General features: G+C 27.4%; 2 protein-coding genes across 5 annotated transcripts; one reads left to right on the top strand and one right to left on the bottom strand.

The window, feature by feature from the left end:
- Positions 1–3: 3 nt before the first annotated feature.
- On the bottom strand, positions 4–14,173 carry LOC113788797 (diacylglycerol kinase beta-like). 4 transcript variants are annotated; one of them, XM_027338252.2, is made up of 22 exons: positions 14,108–14,173; positions 13,152–14,052; positions 11,056–11,138; positions 10,459–10,911; positions 9,841–10,396; positions 7,609–7,731; positions 7,396–7,445; positions 7,183–7,257; positions 6,489–6,608; positions 6,172–6,292; positions 5,734–5,822; positions 5,487–5,603; positions 5,262–5,360; positions 4,596–4,745; positions 4,330–4,424; positions 3,855–4,269; positions 3,601–3,756; positions 3,260–3,434; positions 2,972–3,167; positions 2,818–2,878; positions 2,645–2,733; positions 4–1,850 (listed from the first exon to the last, which is right to left on the bottom strand). In XM_027338252.2, the coding sequence occupies exons 1-22, from the start codon at positions 14,114–14,116 to the stop codon at positions 1,838–1,840; spliced, it is 4,146 nt and encodes a 1,381-aa protein (XP_027194053.2). In that variant the 5' UTR covers positions 14,117–14,173; the 3' UTR covers positions 4–1,837. The 4 variants fall into 4 exon arrangements, with proteins under 4 accessions (XP_027194053.2, XP_027194054.2, XP_027194052.2 ...); XM_027338253.2 differs by lacking the exon at positions 4–1,850 and adding an exon at positions 2,009–2,241; XM_027338251.2 differs by lacking the exon at positions 4–1,850 and adding an exon at positions 2,009–2,220.
- p47 (NSFL1 cofactor p47) lies at positions 27–1,581 on the top strand. Its single transcript, XM_027338254.2, has 4 exons — positions 27–165; positions 255–310; positions 366–1,273; positions 1,336–1,581. Exons 1-4 carry the CDS (start codon positions 108–110, stop codon positions 1,532–1,534), a joined length of 1,221 nt encoding a protein of 406 aa, XP_027194055.2. The 5' UTR covers positions 27–107; the 3' UTR covers positions 1,535–1,581.
- Positions 14,174–14,530: the final 357 nt, after the last annotated feature.

Here is a 14,530-nt window from a genome sequence, read left to right as displayed (position 1 = left end):
GAGTTTTCTTGATTTTTGAATTTTTTTTTATTTATAATTTCATCATAATTTCATTTATTTACTAAATTTAACATCAAAGATTTACAAATCGTATTCAATACATTTTAATGGAATTAGAAGGTGCCGAACAGGAGAAAATCTGCGAATCTTTTATCAAATTGACTGGTTTGTTGAACAAAAATTTCGAATTCGATAATTTAATAATTCGCCAACTGTAATTTTCTTTTATTCATTTCTCTCCCTCTCTCTCATAGGCGTCGACCAACAGCAGGCAAAATTTTTCCTGGAATCTGCTAATTATAATTTCGAAGTATTACTTTTCATCAAATCGATTGTGATTGTTAATTGAAAATTTTGTTTCATAGCTTGCAGTTCAACAATTTTATGAAAATAGTGAAGATATCATACAACCGCAACAACAATTGGATACTTCAAATTCCGAACAAGAAATCGAAACTATAGACATCACACCAGATATGTCGGATGACGATTCCAATTCAAATAAACCGGTTCAAAAACCGAATACATCTCGTGATTCGAATATTGCAACATTGTCATCAATCAGAGATGATAGTGATCCTGGTGGTCAGGCATTTTATGCCGGTGGTTCCGAACATTCTGGTCAACAAGTTTTAGGACCACAGAAATCGAATCGTGATCCCGATAATATTGTTTCAGAAATGTTTAAACAAGCTCGTGAACACGCTATTTCAGAAGAGGAATTGAATGCGAGTAAAAAACCAGGTAAATCAATATTCAGTGGTATTGGTGCTACACTTGGATCAGCTACTGAAATTTCTCGTAAAATTTTCGGCGGTTCGTCTACTAGCCGCCAATCAGCTGCTCATTCTGACGATTCAGATGATTCGAATCGTGATACAACATTGAAATTATGGCGTGATGGATTCAGTATTGATGATGGTCCACTTCGATCATATCAAGATCCATCCAATGCTGAATTTTTAGCATCAATTCGTAGTGGTCAAATTCCTCGTGAATTATCACGTGGAGGAAGATCAGAAGTTCATCTAAAAATGGAAGATCATCGTACTGAAGAATATCAACCCCCTCCGAAAAAACCAGCTAAACCATTTACCGGGGAAGGACAACGTTTAGGAACACCAGCAAGTGAAATAATATCACAAGCTAGCCAATTTGCAACATCAGATCCAGTTTCTCGAGAACAAGCTTTAGAATCGGCTAATGCATATTTACGATTCGATAGCTCACAGCCACATACACGAGTACAAATCAGATTGGCTGACGGATCAAGGTATGGTTTTATTATTCTAACTTAAACAAAATGAAAATTATTATTTTTTCATTGAAAAACAGACTGGTTCCACAGATTAATACCGATCGTCTGATATCAGAATTACGTCAATATATTTGTTTGGCTCGTCCAGAATACGGCGCATCACAATTTGTATTGATGACAACTTTTCCCAATAAAGTTATCGAAGATGAATCTGTAACCATCAAAGATGGTGGTCTATCTAATTCATCAATTGTTCAACGTATCAAAAATGATTGATAAATTTTCTTTACAAAAAAATAAAATAATGTATTGAATTTTTCAAATGTGATTGGTCTTTCTCACAAAATATAAAACATTTTATTACAAACAAACAAAAAAATCATTTGAAACAATTTCAAATTGGAAAAAATTTTTTAACGAAATAAACAAAGAAAAAAAATTGATTGAATTAAATACTGAATAGTGGTCTTCGGCTTTGTATACAAAACATTCACAGCGATTATTTTATGTTCAAAAAAAATCTTTGCAATCATTTTTATAAAAAGATTCACGTTTTTCTTTTTTTTTTTTTTTTGGTTATCACACACGAGTTCTGTTTAATTTTTTTTTTGTATACAGATAAAAATGTTAACAAATTATGGTTATAGAGGCAGATCAAACAAAAATGAATTAGAAAAAAAACAAAAATTTAATCAAAGAGATTAGTTATCACACAGGAAAATTATCGGCCAACATTATTATACAGAACAGATAACAACATTAAAAAAAGAAGAAAAAAAAATGAATGAAAATTAAATTAAAGTTGGAAAAATTATAACATAAATTTATCGTTAGAGATCGAGAAAAATATAAAGTTGTTCGAGTCGGTTTGATTTATATTTTCATTTTGCGTAGTTATTTCATTTCATTATTGGGTCGATTTTTCCAAATCATCATCATCATTTGTATCCCTGGAATATGAACTATAACAACAGTTACAATAGCTATATATTTATTTTTTTTTGATATGAACAAAGTTTTTTTTCAAAAAAATTTGGATACGATTGGTTATATATTCGTTGGAAATTCAGGATAAAAACAATGTGGAATTTAAATTTTGGATTCGATGGACATTTATGAGGTTGGAATGAACATTATTTGGATGATATAATACAGAGAAACACACGTTCAAGTAGTAAAGGATATACGATCAGGTTGTAGGTTGGATTGGTCAATCAATCATATATATTGAATAGATAAAAGGAATGATAAATGATTCAAGAAAAAGAGAGAGATAGAGATAGAGAGAGAGATAAATAAAACAAAAATCAACATGGACATTAACTATTCAATTAAGAGGAACTAATAGAAGATAGGAGAGTTGATGGGAAAAAGAAAAATACTCACTTTCGAAAAAATGATAATGAAAAACGTGATTTAGGTTCAGGCAATGTTGCCATTAACATTGGCATCTGATTTTTATGTGTAATATGTATCTGTTGATAAAGAAAAATAAAAATAAATCCCAAAAATTATCTATTTACTTTCAATCAAGTAAATTGATTCATAAGAATACTTACAGTACATGGCGGCTGTATCCACGGTTCACCATCGATTTGCATTGGAAAACGTTTTCGAGTTCTAAAATAAACAGTATAAATAGAAAAAGATTGAGAATAAATTAATAATTTTTGTTCAAACTAATTAATTAAGCATGAATGATGATGAAACTACCTTATTACAACACTGCTACATTGTGCTAGACGACGACCAGAAGCACGAAGACCAGCTTTTACTTGTCCCATATGCATACAATTCTCAAGGCCAATAACTTCAATGATTCTATCTCCAATATCTTGAACAGCATTAGCTAAATCTTTATTGATACTGGTCGAACTTTCACCATAGCCAGATATATTTGAATTGGATCCTAGAAATCAATAAACAATCAATGAACAAATGTTAATGATCAATACAATGGTTGAATGGTTAGTCAATGAATATATGAGAATGAATGCTTACTTTTGTGATAAATACCATAGGATTTTATTTTAGATCTTTTCGTTGATTGTTGTTGTTTATTTCTTCTGACATTTTCACCCCAAAGATTAGAACCACCATAAATGGATGGTATATTTAATACAGCAATTCCTTGTAATGAAGGGCCATTTTTCAAGTCTAATTGAAGACCATCACACTATATATATGTGAAGATAGTTATAAAAATTCAAGTAAAAACAAGATAGATATAAATTGTGCACATGTACATGAATAAATTTCGATCGTATTAATGGTGGATGAAGAGATATATAAAAAAAAACGTTAATATTTTATTGAGAAAGAAAAAACAACTGTATACTAACCATTATATCGACATCTTCATGAAGATTTTTACAAGTAGCAAAAAAAGTTTCCGATGTTGCAAATTCAAAATACCACATTTTATTCTTCATACGGCTATTAAATTTTTCGGGATGTTTTTCACGTTCCAAATGAAATTTAAATGCAATGGATGCATCCTTTTTTTATATATAAATTATATATGAAAAAAAACAAAGAGAAAAAGAAGATTAAAACATCGAAGATTTATATGAATGTATTCTGTTTGTATACATACCACACCAATACTGAAATAATTATTGAATATATTACTTGGAATAGGATCACCTTTTTCATCACTTGATTCATTGCTACTGATATCAATTTTCCAACGATCCAACATAACAGCACTGGATGTTTCAACTTTTTTCATTATTTTATTTAGGCTTTCATTATCATAGCCTGGTCCCCAACGTAAACATCTTGCCAAATCATTACCAGTGCCGAGTGGTAAAATAGCTATAGGCGGTATTGATGTAAAATTCATTTTATCAATCGTATCTAGGATCCAACCAACAGTACCATCACCACCACAACATAATACACGAATATTTGATACATCTTTACAAAAACTTAATGCCTGATATGGTCCTTTGATTGCTATGTTAAAAACTTGTCGTGGATTCAACAAGTATTGAAATTTACGCAATATTCTGTACAAAATAAAAAATTTTAATTACAAAATTATTATTAAAACATTCATTCAAACAAACCGTGTTCCTTGTCGGCCACCACTTTTTGGATTAATCAAAACAATCAATGGATGTTGGCCTTCTAAAGGCGTAATTTGAAATGAAATTGGACTCATCTAAATGAGAGAACAATATATATTTTTTCCCATTAAAAAAAAATATGCCAGTCGTTTTTATTATCATTATTTTTTGTTAATCAAACACAGAATAAATAGATTGTTATTGAATGTCATGTTTTTTTTATATATATTCATCATAACAAAACAAAATCAACAAAAATTACTTACATTTTCTTGTTGTTGTTTATTACGTGCATTATTATCCGAAGCTAACAATGGTAATGTTGTCATTTCGATTGGTACACTATGTGTTTCGGATATTGGTTGACGATGTTTATTTCGTTCACCACGTTCACTATTAACACTACGTTGTCGTTCCTTTGAAAAGAATGAGAATAATAATTATTTTGAACAACATCAAAATAAAATAAACAGAATAACAAACAAAAACAATAATTAAACAATGAATAGAGAATATTTTGCTTCAAACAACACCAATTAAAAATGATTCTCCAACAGAAAAGAAAAAAAAGAAACATGACATGAAATGAGATAAAATTCTGAAATTGATTATAATAACAATAAAAACTATAAGACCAGCATAATAAATTTACATTTATGAAGAAGAAAAAAAGACAGAATAATCTGAAAATTCTCAATGAAATTGAAAGGGTTGATTAACATTTTGACAATAGTTTATTATTATGATGACAAAAGCCAAATGTTATGACTGAAATGAATTTTTTTTTTGTAAAATCAAAATGTACAAAAAAAACTATTAAAAATTTTCTCTATCTGATTGTCATTTTTTTTTCTCGAATATCTTTTTATATCATTTGTTTTTGTCTTGTTTCCTTTGTTCATTGTATCATCATCGTATATATAAAAACTTACCAGAACAATAGGCACAATAGAAATAGGTGCCAATATATGATCACGATGAACACCAAGATTACATTCGGGTGGTAATTGGGAAGCACAATGATTGTGTAGCTAAGATTTTATTTTTTAATGAAAAGAATCAAGAAAATAATAATGATAACGAAGAATTGAAAAGTTTTAAAGTTTAAAAATAACAAATTTTTCTCATTTTCAACCAATCATAATAATAATAATTACCGTCATTTGACACCAACGGCAGTGTAAACCTGTTATACCATTATATGATTTTACAGGTTTTCTACATTTATGACATTTTCCAGTACAATTGCCTTCAGTCCAATGATGTAAAAATACCTATATATATGTATGTTTTTGTTTGTTTGTTTTTTCCCATTCAATAATAATAATAATAATAACAATTGAATGAATGAATGAATTATTATTATGAATAAATGAATGATTTTCAAACAAAAAAAAATATTACCTGAGATGTTTTCTTTGATTTAGCATAGGTACTGATACAGGATGCAGGTGCCCGTTGTACACAACGTTCATGTACAGTATATTTACAGACTATTTTGAAATTCAATGGAAACAAAAAGAAGAAAAAATTTATAAAGAATTTGAAATAAAAATAGAATTTTCTAGAATTTTTTGCTTTGTTGAAATCAATAATTTCTACATTCAATTTCGAAATGTTTTTTTTTCTCAGTATCAATAATTACAAAACTATCTATTTCATTACAGTTGCCTACTGAAATTGGAAATTATCTCTGAAAAATTGATTTTTTTTTTTTGGTATGGATTAATCATTAAATTTAAATAAAATCTAAACATAAGTATTCAATTCTAAATGATGATGTAAAAGAAAATAACGATTCAAGGTGCATATCATGCAAAGCATAAGGAAAATAACACTTACAAACACAGCATAGGCCTTTTTTACCAAGACCAACTAACATATTAAGACAAAGATTACAATAGGCAGGTCTATTAAAATGTTTCAATCGCCATACGTGATTGCCATCATCTTTGACATTTTGCTAGAATTTTGTTTTGTACCCAAAATCGACATTATTGGAAAAGAGAAAACAAAACAAAAAAAAAAAATTCAAAATAAGAAAATAGAGAGAGAGAGAGAAAACAAAATCAAAGTACATAAAAAGACAACTAAATAAGGAAACAAATTAAATAAATAAGGACCAAAAGAAAGAACAGAAAACAAATACGATACTATACCGAATCAAGTCCCAAAAGTACTAAAAGTGGAATGGTTGTTAGTCCACCACGTTTCCATTCTTCCAATGAAACAGTTCCATCAGCATCATAATCTATTTCGATCATCATTTCGTGAAGTATCTAAAAACATACACAAACATCAAATCAATGTTTGGTGAAAAGGGATTGAGCAAAAAAAAAAAGAACAAAATCAGTTTTTTTTTCATCATCATCATCATTATCATTGTGGATCAAAATCCTGATTTGGATTTTGTTCATTTGATTTTTTTGTTCATCAAATTTCGTCGTAATAGAAAGAAAAAACGAAAATAATCTCAAAATTATAATTTTGACTTTTACATTTAGTGTTTATAAACCCTTGATTACACTAATAGGGGTTTCACACTAGCAGCAATGTGAATGAAATATTTCAAATGCAATATTTCAGTCCATTTCAACCTTATGGGCTGAAATATTTTCGTGTATATATTTCATGAAATATTGCTGTAGTGTGAAACCCCTATAACAACAACAACGAAAAAAAAATTGCATGCAGTGAAGCAAACATTTTAAATGATGATCGATAAATATTGAAAAAAAACAAAAAAAAAAAAAAGAAATTCCAGTTAAAAACATAATGATATTACTGTATTATTATTATCTGTCTGTGTCTGGATCTGTTTTTGTTTTTTTTATTTCTTTATATCAAACTTACAGGCTTTAATTCTGAAACATCCCAACCAAGATATTCGGCCACTGTCATCATCTGGTCAACAATACAATCCATTTCCTTTGAAATTATTATTGAGAAAAAAATAGAAAGAAAAAGAAATACATTGCATTAAAGTATTGTTAAAATACGTGAATATTATATGATCATGATCATCATCATAATAATGTTGTTTTTTTTTTTGTTTTGAATGTTTACATTACTATCAAGATATCCATTTCCATCCGTATCATAAAGACGAAAAATGACTGTTTAATATCCATAAAAATATATTTGTAGGTAAAGAGATAAGAATTTGAAAAAATAAAAAAAGAATAAAAATTTAATGATTCATTTATATAACAAACAAACAAATGTATAATATGTGTTCAATCGAACAAAAAACATTATAAACATAAACAAAAAACATACATTCCAATTTATCTTCAGGTCTTCCAGCCTCAAGTAATGAAAGATAACAAACAACATCTTTCAATGGTACCCATAATGAATGTACATCGATATGTGAACTTGTTTTTCGTATTGGTTTTATCTCTAAATAAATAAATAAACAAATAAATAAAAAAAAGTTAAGAATCTTATGGATAATAAGAAGTAAAAAAAAATATTTAAAATTAATCGAATGGAAATTTCCAATGATGCAAACGAAAAAAAAAACAAAGGATTTTATGGATCAATCGAATCAATGGATTGTCATCTATAGTTACAACAATAACAACAGCTCAGGCAACAAACAAATAAATTCGCAATGTTTATTCAATGAAATTGAATAAAATTTTATAATTTCTTTCTTCAATCATTCAATGTTGAAAAAAAAGAAGAAGTAGAAAAATTTACAAATATAAAATTCAATTCAATTCATATATTATTCATCAGTTATCTATTTTTGAGATTGCTAATGTAGAGAATTTAAGCAACAACAAAAAAATTCAACAACCTTCATTATTATTCTTTATTTGTTTAAACTAATTTTATATTCAATTTGAAATTGATGATGATGATACTTAATAAAATATATTCAATCATTGTGTGTGTGTGTGTCATACAAAACCACAGAAAAATAAATACAATGCGTGTGTGTGTGTGTGTGTATGTGGAATACAATTGTTTTTGATTATCAACCAAAAGCAAAAATGATAATGAAAATTTCGTAATTTTCATTTGATGATAATTTTTTCTTTCAATTGATTTATTTGCTTAATATGATGATGACATCATAGTGTAGATCAAACATTATTAAATAACTAAAGCTTTATATTGAATTTTGATTGAAAATATGGTGTGTGTAATTATTGAACTAAACGTAACATCATCATCATCAGATATTAACCACACTTATGAAAGCAACAAAATGATATTTACAAATCACTTTAAATATTTAGTTTATTTTATCATTTTCTATCTTCAATATTTGATTATAAATCTAGATTTATAATCAATATTGCTGCTGTTGCTGTTGAAAGGCAATATTGAAAAGAGAGAAAAAGAGTGATGAAGGAAAATCCGATATCAATTTATGGCAATATATAAATTTAACATAGACAACCAAAAAAAAAAGAAGAAAAAAAAATTAATTAAGTTGTTTTTCTTTTTCGTTCATCAATTCTCTGTCCAAAACACACACACACACACACAGATGGAATATAAGCCGTAGGGTGTTTCATCAATGTGGGAACAGAAAATAAAAAAAAAATCCCAATCCTGAACAAAAAAAAAAAAAAAATTATGACCATGATGATGAAACATATACCGAGAGAGAGAGAGAGAAATAAAAATCAAGATTTTTATTATTATGGAACAATAATAAATAACTATAACGTAACTAGAGGGGGGGAAGGAAAACAATCTATACTTTCATTCTGGTTTTGGTTTTCCCTGTTGTTTTTTTTTGTTCTATTGTCATCGCATTTGTTCAAATCTGTACTGTTATTGTTTGTGCATTTGATTCTTTTAATGTAATAAGTTTGTTCATTATATATTTTTTTCTTTTTTCTTTGATAAATTCACACACAAGCGAACATACACACACATGCTGATATTTGAGAACCAAAACCAAAGAAAAAAAAAGCGGAAAAAAAATTTGGACTAGAAAGCCTTTATGGTTTCGTAAATGTCAAAGTTTCGACCATCAGAATTCTTGTTCACATCAATTGTGTGTGTGTGTGTGTGTGTGTGTGTGTGTGTGTGTGTTTATAACCAGAAAAAAAATAAAAGAATATTATGATGTTTTTGTCTACTCAACCATTGGCTGAAGGAAAAAAAAGTATGATGAGAACCGAAGAAGAGAAAAAAAATCAAGAATTTCGAAAGATTTTTCTTTCTCTTTCTCTATAATTTCTTTTCTTCTCCAAACATGCGAATTTTTTTTCTGTTTCTTTTGTCATATTAATGTTCTCATGTAAAAAAAACAACAAGAATTGATTTTCAAAAATCGCTTTTATTATATACAAAAAAAATAGCGAAACATCTGTATTGTCAAATAATGTGAATATTATTCTATAAATAGATATGGTAATCATTCTGTTTTATCATCATTATCATTATCATTCATTTCAACAAATAAAATAAAATAAAATAAAAATCAAATCTATTGGGAAATTAACATTGACAATAGATATATTGACGAATTGAATATAAACTTACGTGCATTAACAAGCAATGAATTATTTGATTTTTTGGATGAATTTCTTGATATTTGACTATGATTTGGAGATGATTCGAATGATTTTTGTTCCCTTAAGCGATGATTTTGTTGTTGTTGTTGTTGTTGATGAGTAAATGTAACCGGATGGACGGATGCACTACCAGCACGAGATCGTATTGATTGACCAATTATATCTAAATGTTGATGTTGTTGTGAATCAGTGAATGTATTTTTAATATTTTGATTATTTGATGCAATTGAAAAATTATGTAAACGTTCAGTAATTGAATGAATATATTTTTCAGCCAATGTTCCTGAATAATGTTTTGTTGTTGTTGATAATGAATTACGATTTGTTGTTAAATTATTATTATTATTATTATTGTTATTATTCACATGAAATACAATTGAATCACGAGTTAATTCAGGCAACGATCCACTTGTTTTATTTTTCTGTGATTGTTGTTGTTGTTGTTGTTGTCGTCGTTGATGTTGATGATATTGTTTTTTCATTGTTTGATTCGGTGAAATGGCCATTGATGTTGCTGCCATTAGCTAATAAAATGAAATAAAACATCAGCAAAATAGAAAAACAAATAAAAAAAAACAATAATTACTGAACATTGTAATCGTGATTCTTCAGCATCTGAATTCGTAGGTGTAGTATTCATAGTGAATTTTTGATTTTGTCCCGATGATGATGCGGCTGTTGTTGAAATGTTACCACCACCAACACTGATTCCACCAATACCACCTAAACTTGTAAAATTAAATTTTGCCTGAATTGAATGTATGGCACCCGAAATGGCACTATTTGATTGTGAAAAAATTCCTCCTCCAATCAACGAATGATGATGATGATGATGATGATGTGATGATAATGTTTCATTTGTTTGATATTGTTTTCCTTGTTGTTCAATGGATGATTGTATGATTGTTGATGATGTTTGATGTTCAGGATGTTCAGGTTTTTTTACAAACGATAAAAATAAACGTCTTATTAAATCTAATGAAAGTTCATTTTCAAGATAGATGCTCATGAATGTTTTAAAGCCTTCCAAATCTATATCCTATAGAAGAAGAATACGAAAAAAAATTTGATGATGTCAATTTACCATTTGATTACCGAATAAACAGAGAAAGAAAGAAAGAAAATAATAAAATTCAAATGAAAATTTTTATTATTATTATTTTTATTCATCAAATATATTTACTCCTTCAGGATGATAACGACAAAGAGCACCGTCATCCGATTTGAATTCACATTCCAAAATGTCCGTTACTTTTTTATTTGAATCTAAATTAATTAATTTTAGAAAACAAAAAAACACAAAACACATGAATGAATAAATAATGAAAAAAAATAACTCATTAGTTTTTGACAAAATTCACAAATAAAATGTTGTTGTTTGTTTTTTTTTTTAAATTTGTTCAACAAAATCTCGGATTCGGAATGAACCAAAAAACACACACACAAATGAATTGAATCGATTTTGATTCATCAAATGAATTTTGTTTTAGGTTTTTTTTTCTACAAAAATTTTCACCGAAAAAATGAATGAATGAATGAATGAATGAATGAATCACAATTAAATTAATTGATTTTCTGTTTAATAAAATAATCATTGAATTTTCTAACTTTGTTCTATGTTTGAATTTTTTTCATTATCATTCCTTTTGACATATATGACATATATGACTATCATGATAAATTCTACGAAAAAAAAAACCAATAAAAGATTAGCTTATTAAATTGAATAAAAGAAATGACGAATGAATTAACAAGAAAAATGTCTAAATGAAAAACAATGTACCATTTTTTTTTTCTTGAAAAGGAAAACAAAATTCCAAATTCAATTCATGATTGAAAAGAAAGGATTAAAATGAAAAACTTGTTTGATTTTTTGAGTTTCTACCCACAAATAATATAATAACACAATAATAATTAAATAGTAATGAACATGTAGCAAAACAGATCAAAAAGAAAAAGAATTTCAAAAAAAAGTCATGTTTGACAACAACAAACAAACAAACAAAAAAAATGTCAAATGAATTAAATTGAACTGAACTTGAAAACTATAGAATATAATACTTTTTTTTTGTTACATGTCAAATCACAAAATACAACCACACACACACACACACACACAAAATTCTTATTACTTTCTTACATCATCATCATCATTATTGTATTTGGATCTTTAATAAACATTGGTGATAATAACACCAAAAACAACAACAGCTTTACAGAATTTTTCTTTTGTTTTCAATTTTGTTTGAAAAACAAAACCAACAATAACAACAGAAAAACTTTTCATCAGTAGCCTTTTTTTGTATGTTTTGAAAATGTTTTTGTTCAATAACAATCGTATAATCTTATCATCAATAAAATATTATATTTTCTGGTTGTTTTTCGGTCAATTATTCAAAACTAAGATCAGATGGGCTCAGCTAAAAGAATTTACACAAACAAAGATCGGTGTCAATTCATTTTTTTCTGTGTTGCAGAATACCAAAGATAGAAGATAATAAGATGTTTATGGTGTTGTATGCTGGAATGATATCAAATTTAAATTTCATCAATGATTGATGATAGTCAAAAGAAAAATTTTTGATGATGAAAGTTTCAACATTTTTCTTCTTCTTTTTCACTGTCGTTATCATTATTTAATCTTAAATTCAATGACATGATGATGATGATGATATCTTTTTGTTTTTATCCAGTTTTAGCTAATAATAATTCAGTGATGAAGAAAATTTAATGAAAAAAAAATACCAAAACAAATGCAATTGACAGAAATGGTTTAGAATAACAAAAACAACAACAACTAAAACTAATAAAAACCTTCATCAAAAGTTTTCACTTAATTCACAGTCAACAAATGTCATCCATTCACAATTCAATAATGACATGTCTAATCTTTTATTGTATTTATAAAGTTTATATTTGATATTCTTTCAATTTGGACACAATTTAATAATACATTTCAAATTAGATCTATTATATTGCCTATATATTCCTACATTGACATTATTATTGTTATTATTGAATGAAAAGTTAAGATTATTCAATGACCTATTCAATATAATAATAAAAGATACGCCTCAAACTGAAAATTGTAAGAAAAATAAACTTTCAAAACATTTTTCTTTTTCTATTCTTTTCTCGTATATTTTTTGACACATTTAGATCATAAACAAACAAATGAAACTGCCATGAATGAAGACATGTACACATACAGTAGAGAAGAAAAAAAAGAGGGAGAGAGAGAATGACGTGATTCAATTGAAATTTGATAAAAATACATACATTGAATATATTCCTGTAGGGTTTCAAATTCACTTGGTGACAATTTTTCCCATTTAAGTTGTGTGGAATTTTCCTGTAAAGATATTGATGTATCTTTTTCAATAAAATCATCATCAATATTGGTATTTATTCCACCACCACCACCAATACCAGTACCACTATCTGATAATGTTGTCGATGGTTCAGGAATATAAAATTTTTGTTGTTTATTTTTCTTTTTCTTTTTCTTTGATTGTTGTGTAGGTTTTTCATCATAACTATGATGCTTTTGTTGTTGCTGTTGTTGTTGACTTTTTTGACAATTGGAACGACAACACATTTTATTTTCATTTCTATTCATACAAGGACTATGAAAATGATTAGTAAATATATTCCATGTTGAACGAAACATTGAATAACGATTTGAATCTGTTGATGTTGATTTTGGTAGTTGATGTTGATCTTGTTGTTGTTGTTGTATCGAACAGCAATATCGATTATCATCATCACTATTATTATTGTCATTATTATTATTATTATTATCTGGAACATTTCTTATTTCATCATCATTATCATTATTATCAACATCATCATCATTTTGATCAATTTGTTGCTGTCCATTATCATTATCATTATTAACATTTGTTATTTGCTGTTGTTGTTGTTGATGACAACAACGATGATGATGATGGCGATGACGACGGCGACGATGATTATGACTACTACTACCTGCAATCATTTCTGATTCACCTTCCATCGATGGCGATGATAATGATAACGAATTTGTCGTTGATGTTGATGTTCTTGTTGTTGATGATGAAGATGATGATGATGTTGAGAATCGTCTTTGTTGTTGTAATAATGTTGATGATTGTTTTGCATTATTATGATGTTTGACATCCGTTTTATAGATGTTTGATTTCTATTTTACAAATATAAATCAAATCAAATGATAAAATGCAAATTTTCAAACTTACTTTGGTCATAAGTTAAGTTATGAATTAAGGATTTTGGCATCCAAACAGCAGCGTATTAAGGCAACTATAGGTAAAATTGTAAGAAAAAAAGTTAGTTTTTTTTGCAAACCATAATTTCAACAACAAAAAAATCTTAAAGATTTAGAGATCTTCTCATTCCATTACATTAATAAATAATCAGGAAATAAAGTAATTAAAACAAATGCCAGAAAAAATGTTAAGAATTTCATCGAATAAATAAAAAAAAATAAAGACATCTTTGATCATCATCATCGAGACACAAAAAGTGATCAGCTAGCAATTATTAATTGACTAATTTAGTTTATATGAAAAAAAGAAGATCAAAATAAAAGAATCGGAATGGAATTCAGCTTGAGAAAATAATTTGATCCAGGAGAAAAATAAAGTTGAAAAGATACGAAA

This window comes from Dermatophagoides pteronyssinus, unplaced genomic scaffold (assembly GCF_027571235.1).
Source record: "Dermatophagoides pteronyssinus isolate colony J.1.1.1.1 unplaced genomic scaffold, Derpt_VIB-CSIC_2022.12 sq0014, whole genome shotgun sequence".
Classification (NCBI taxonomy): Eukaryota; Metazoa; Arthropoda; class Arachnida; order Sarcoptiformes; family Pyroglyphidae; genus Dermatophagoides; species Dermatophagoides pteronyssinus.
This window is presented reverse-complemented; position numbering and strand designations above follow the sequence as displayed.

Coding starts and splice junctions, on each gene's coding strand:
- LOC113788797 (XM_027338253.2), bottom strand. Junction 4,270..4,329: donor GGTGGCCGACAAGGAACACG/GTTTGTTTGAAT, acceptor TATTTTGTACAG/AATATTGCGTAAATTTCAAT. Junction 3,435..3,600: donor ATGAAGATGTCGATATAATG/GTTAGTATACAG, acceptor ACATATATATAG/TGTGATGGTCTTCAATTAGA.
- p47 (XM_027338254.2), top strand. CDS start 108: ATGGAATTAGAAGGTGCCGAACAGGAGAAAATCTGCGAATCTTTTATC. Junction 166..254: donor ATCTTTTATCAAATTGACTG/GTTTGTTGAACA, acceptor TCTCTCTCATAG/GCGTCGACCAACAGCAGGCA. Junction 311..365: donor CTGCTAATTATAATTTCGAA/GTATTACTTTTC, acceptor TTTGTTTCATAG/CTTGCAGTTCAACAATTTTA.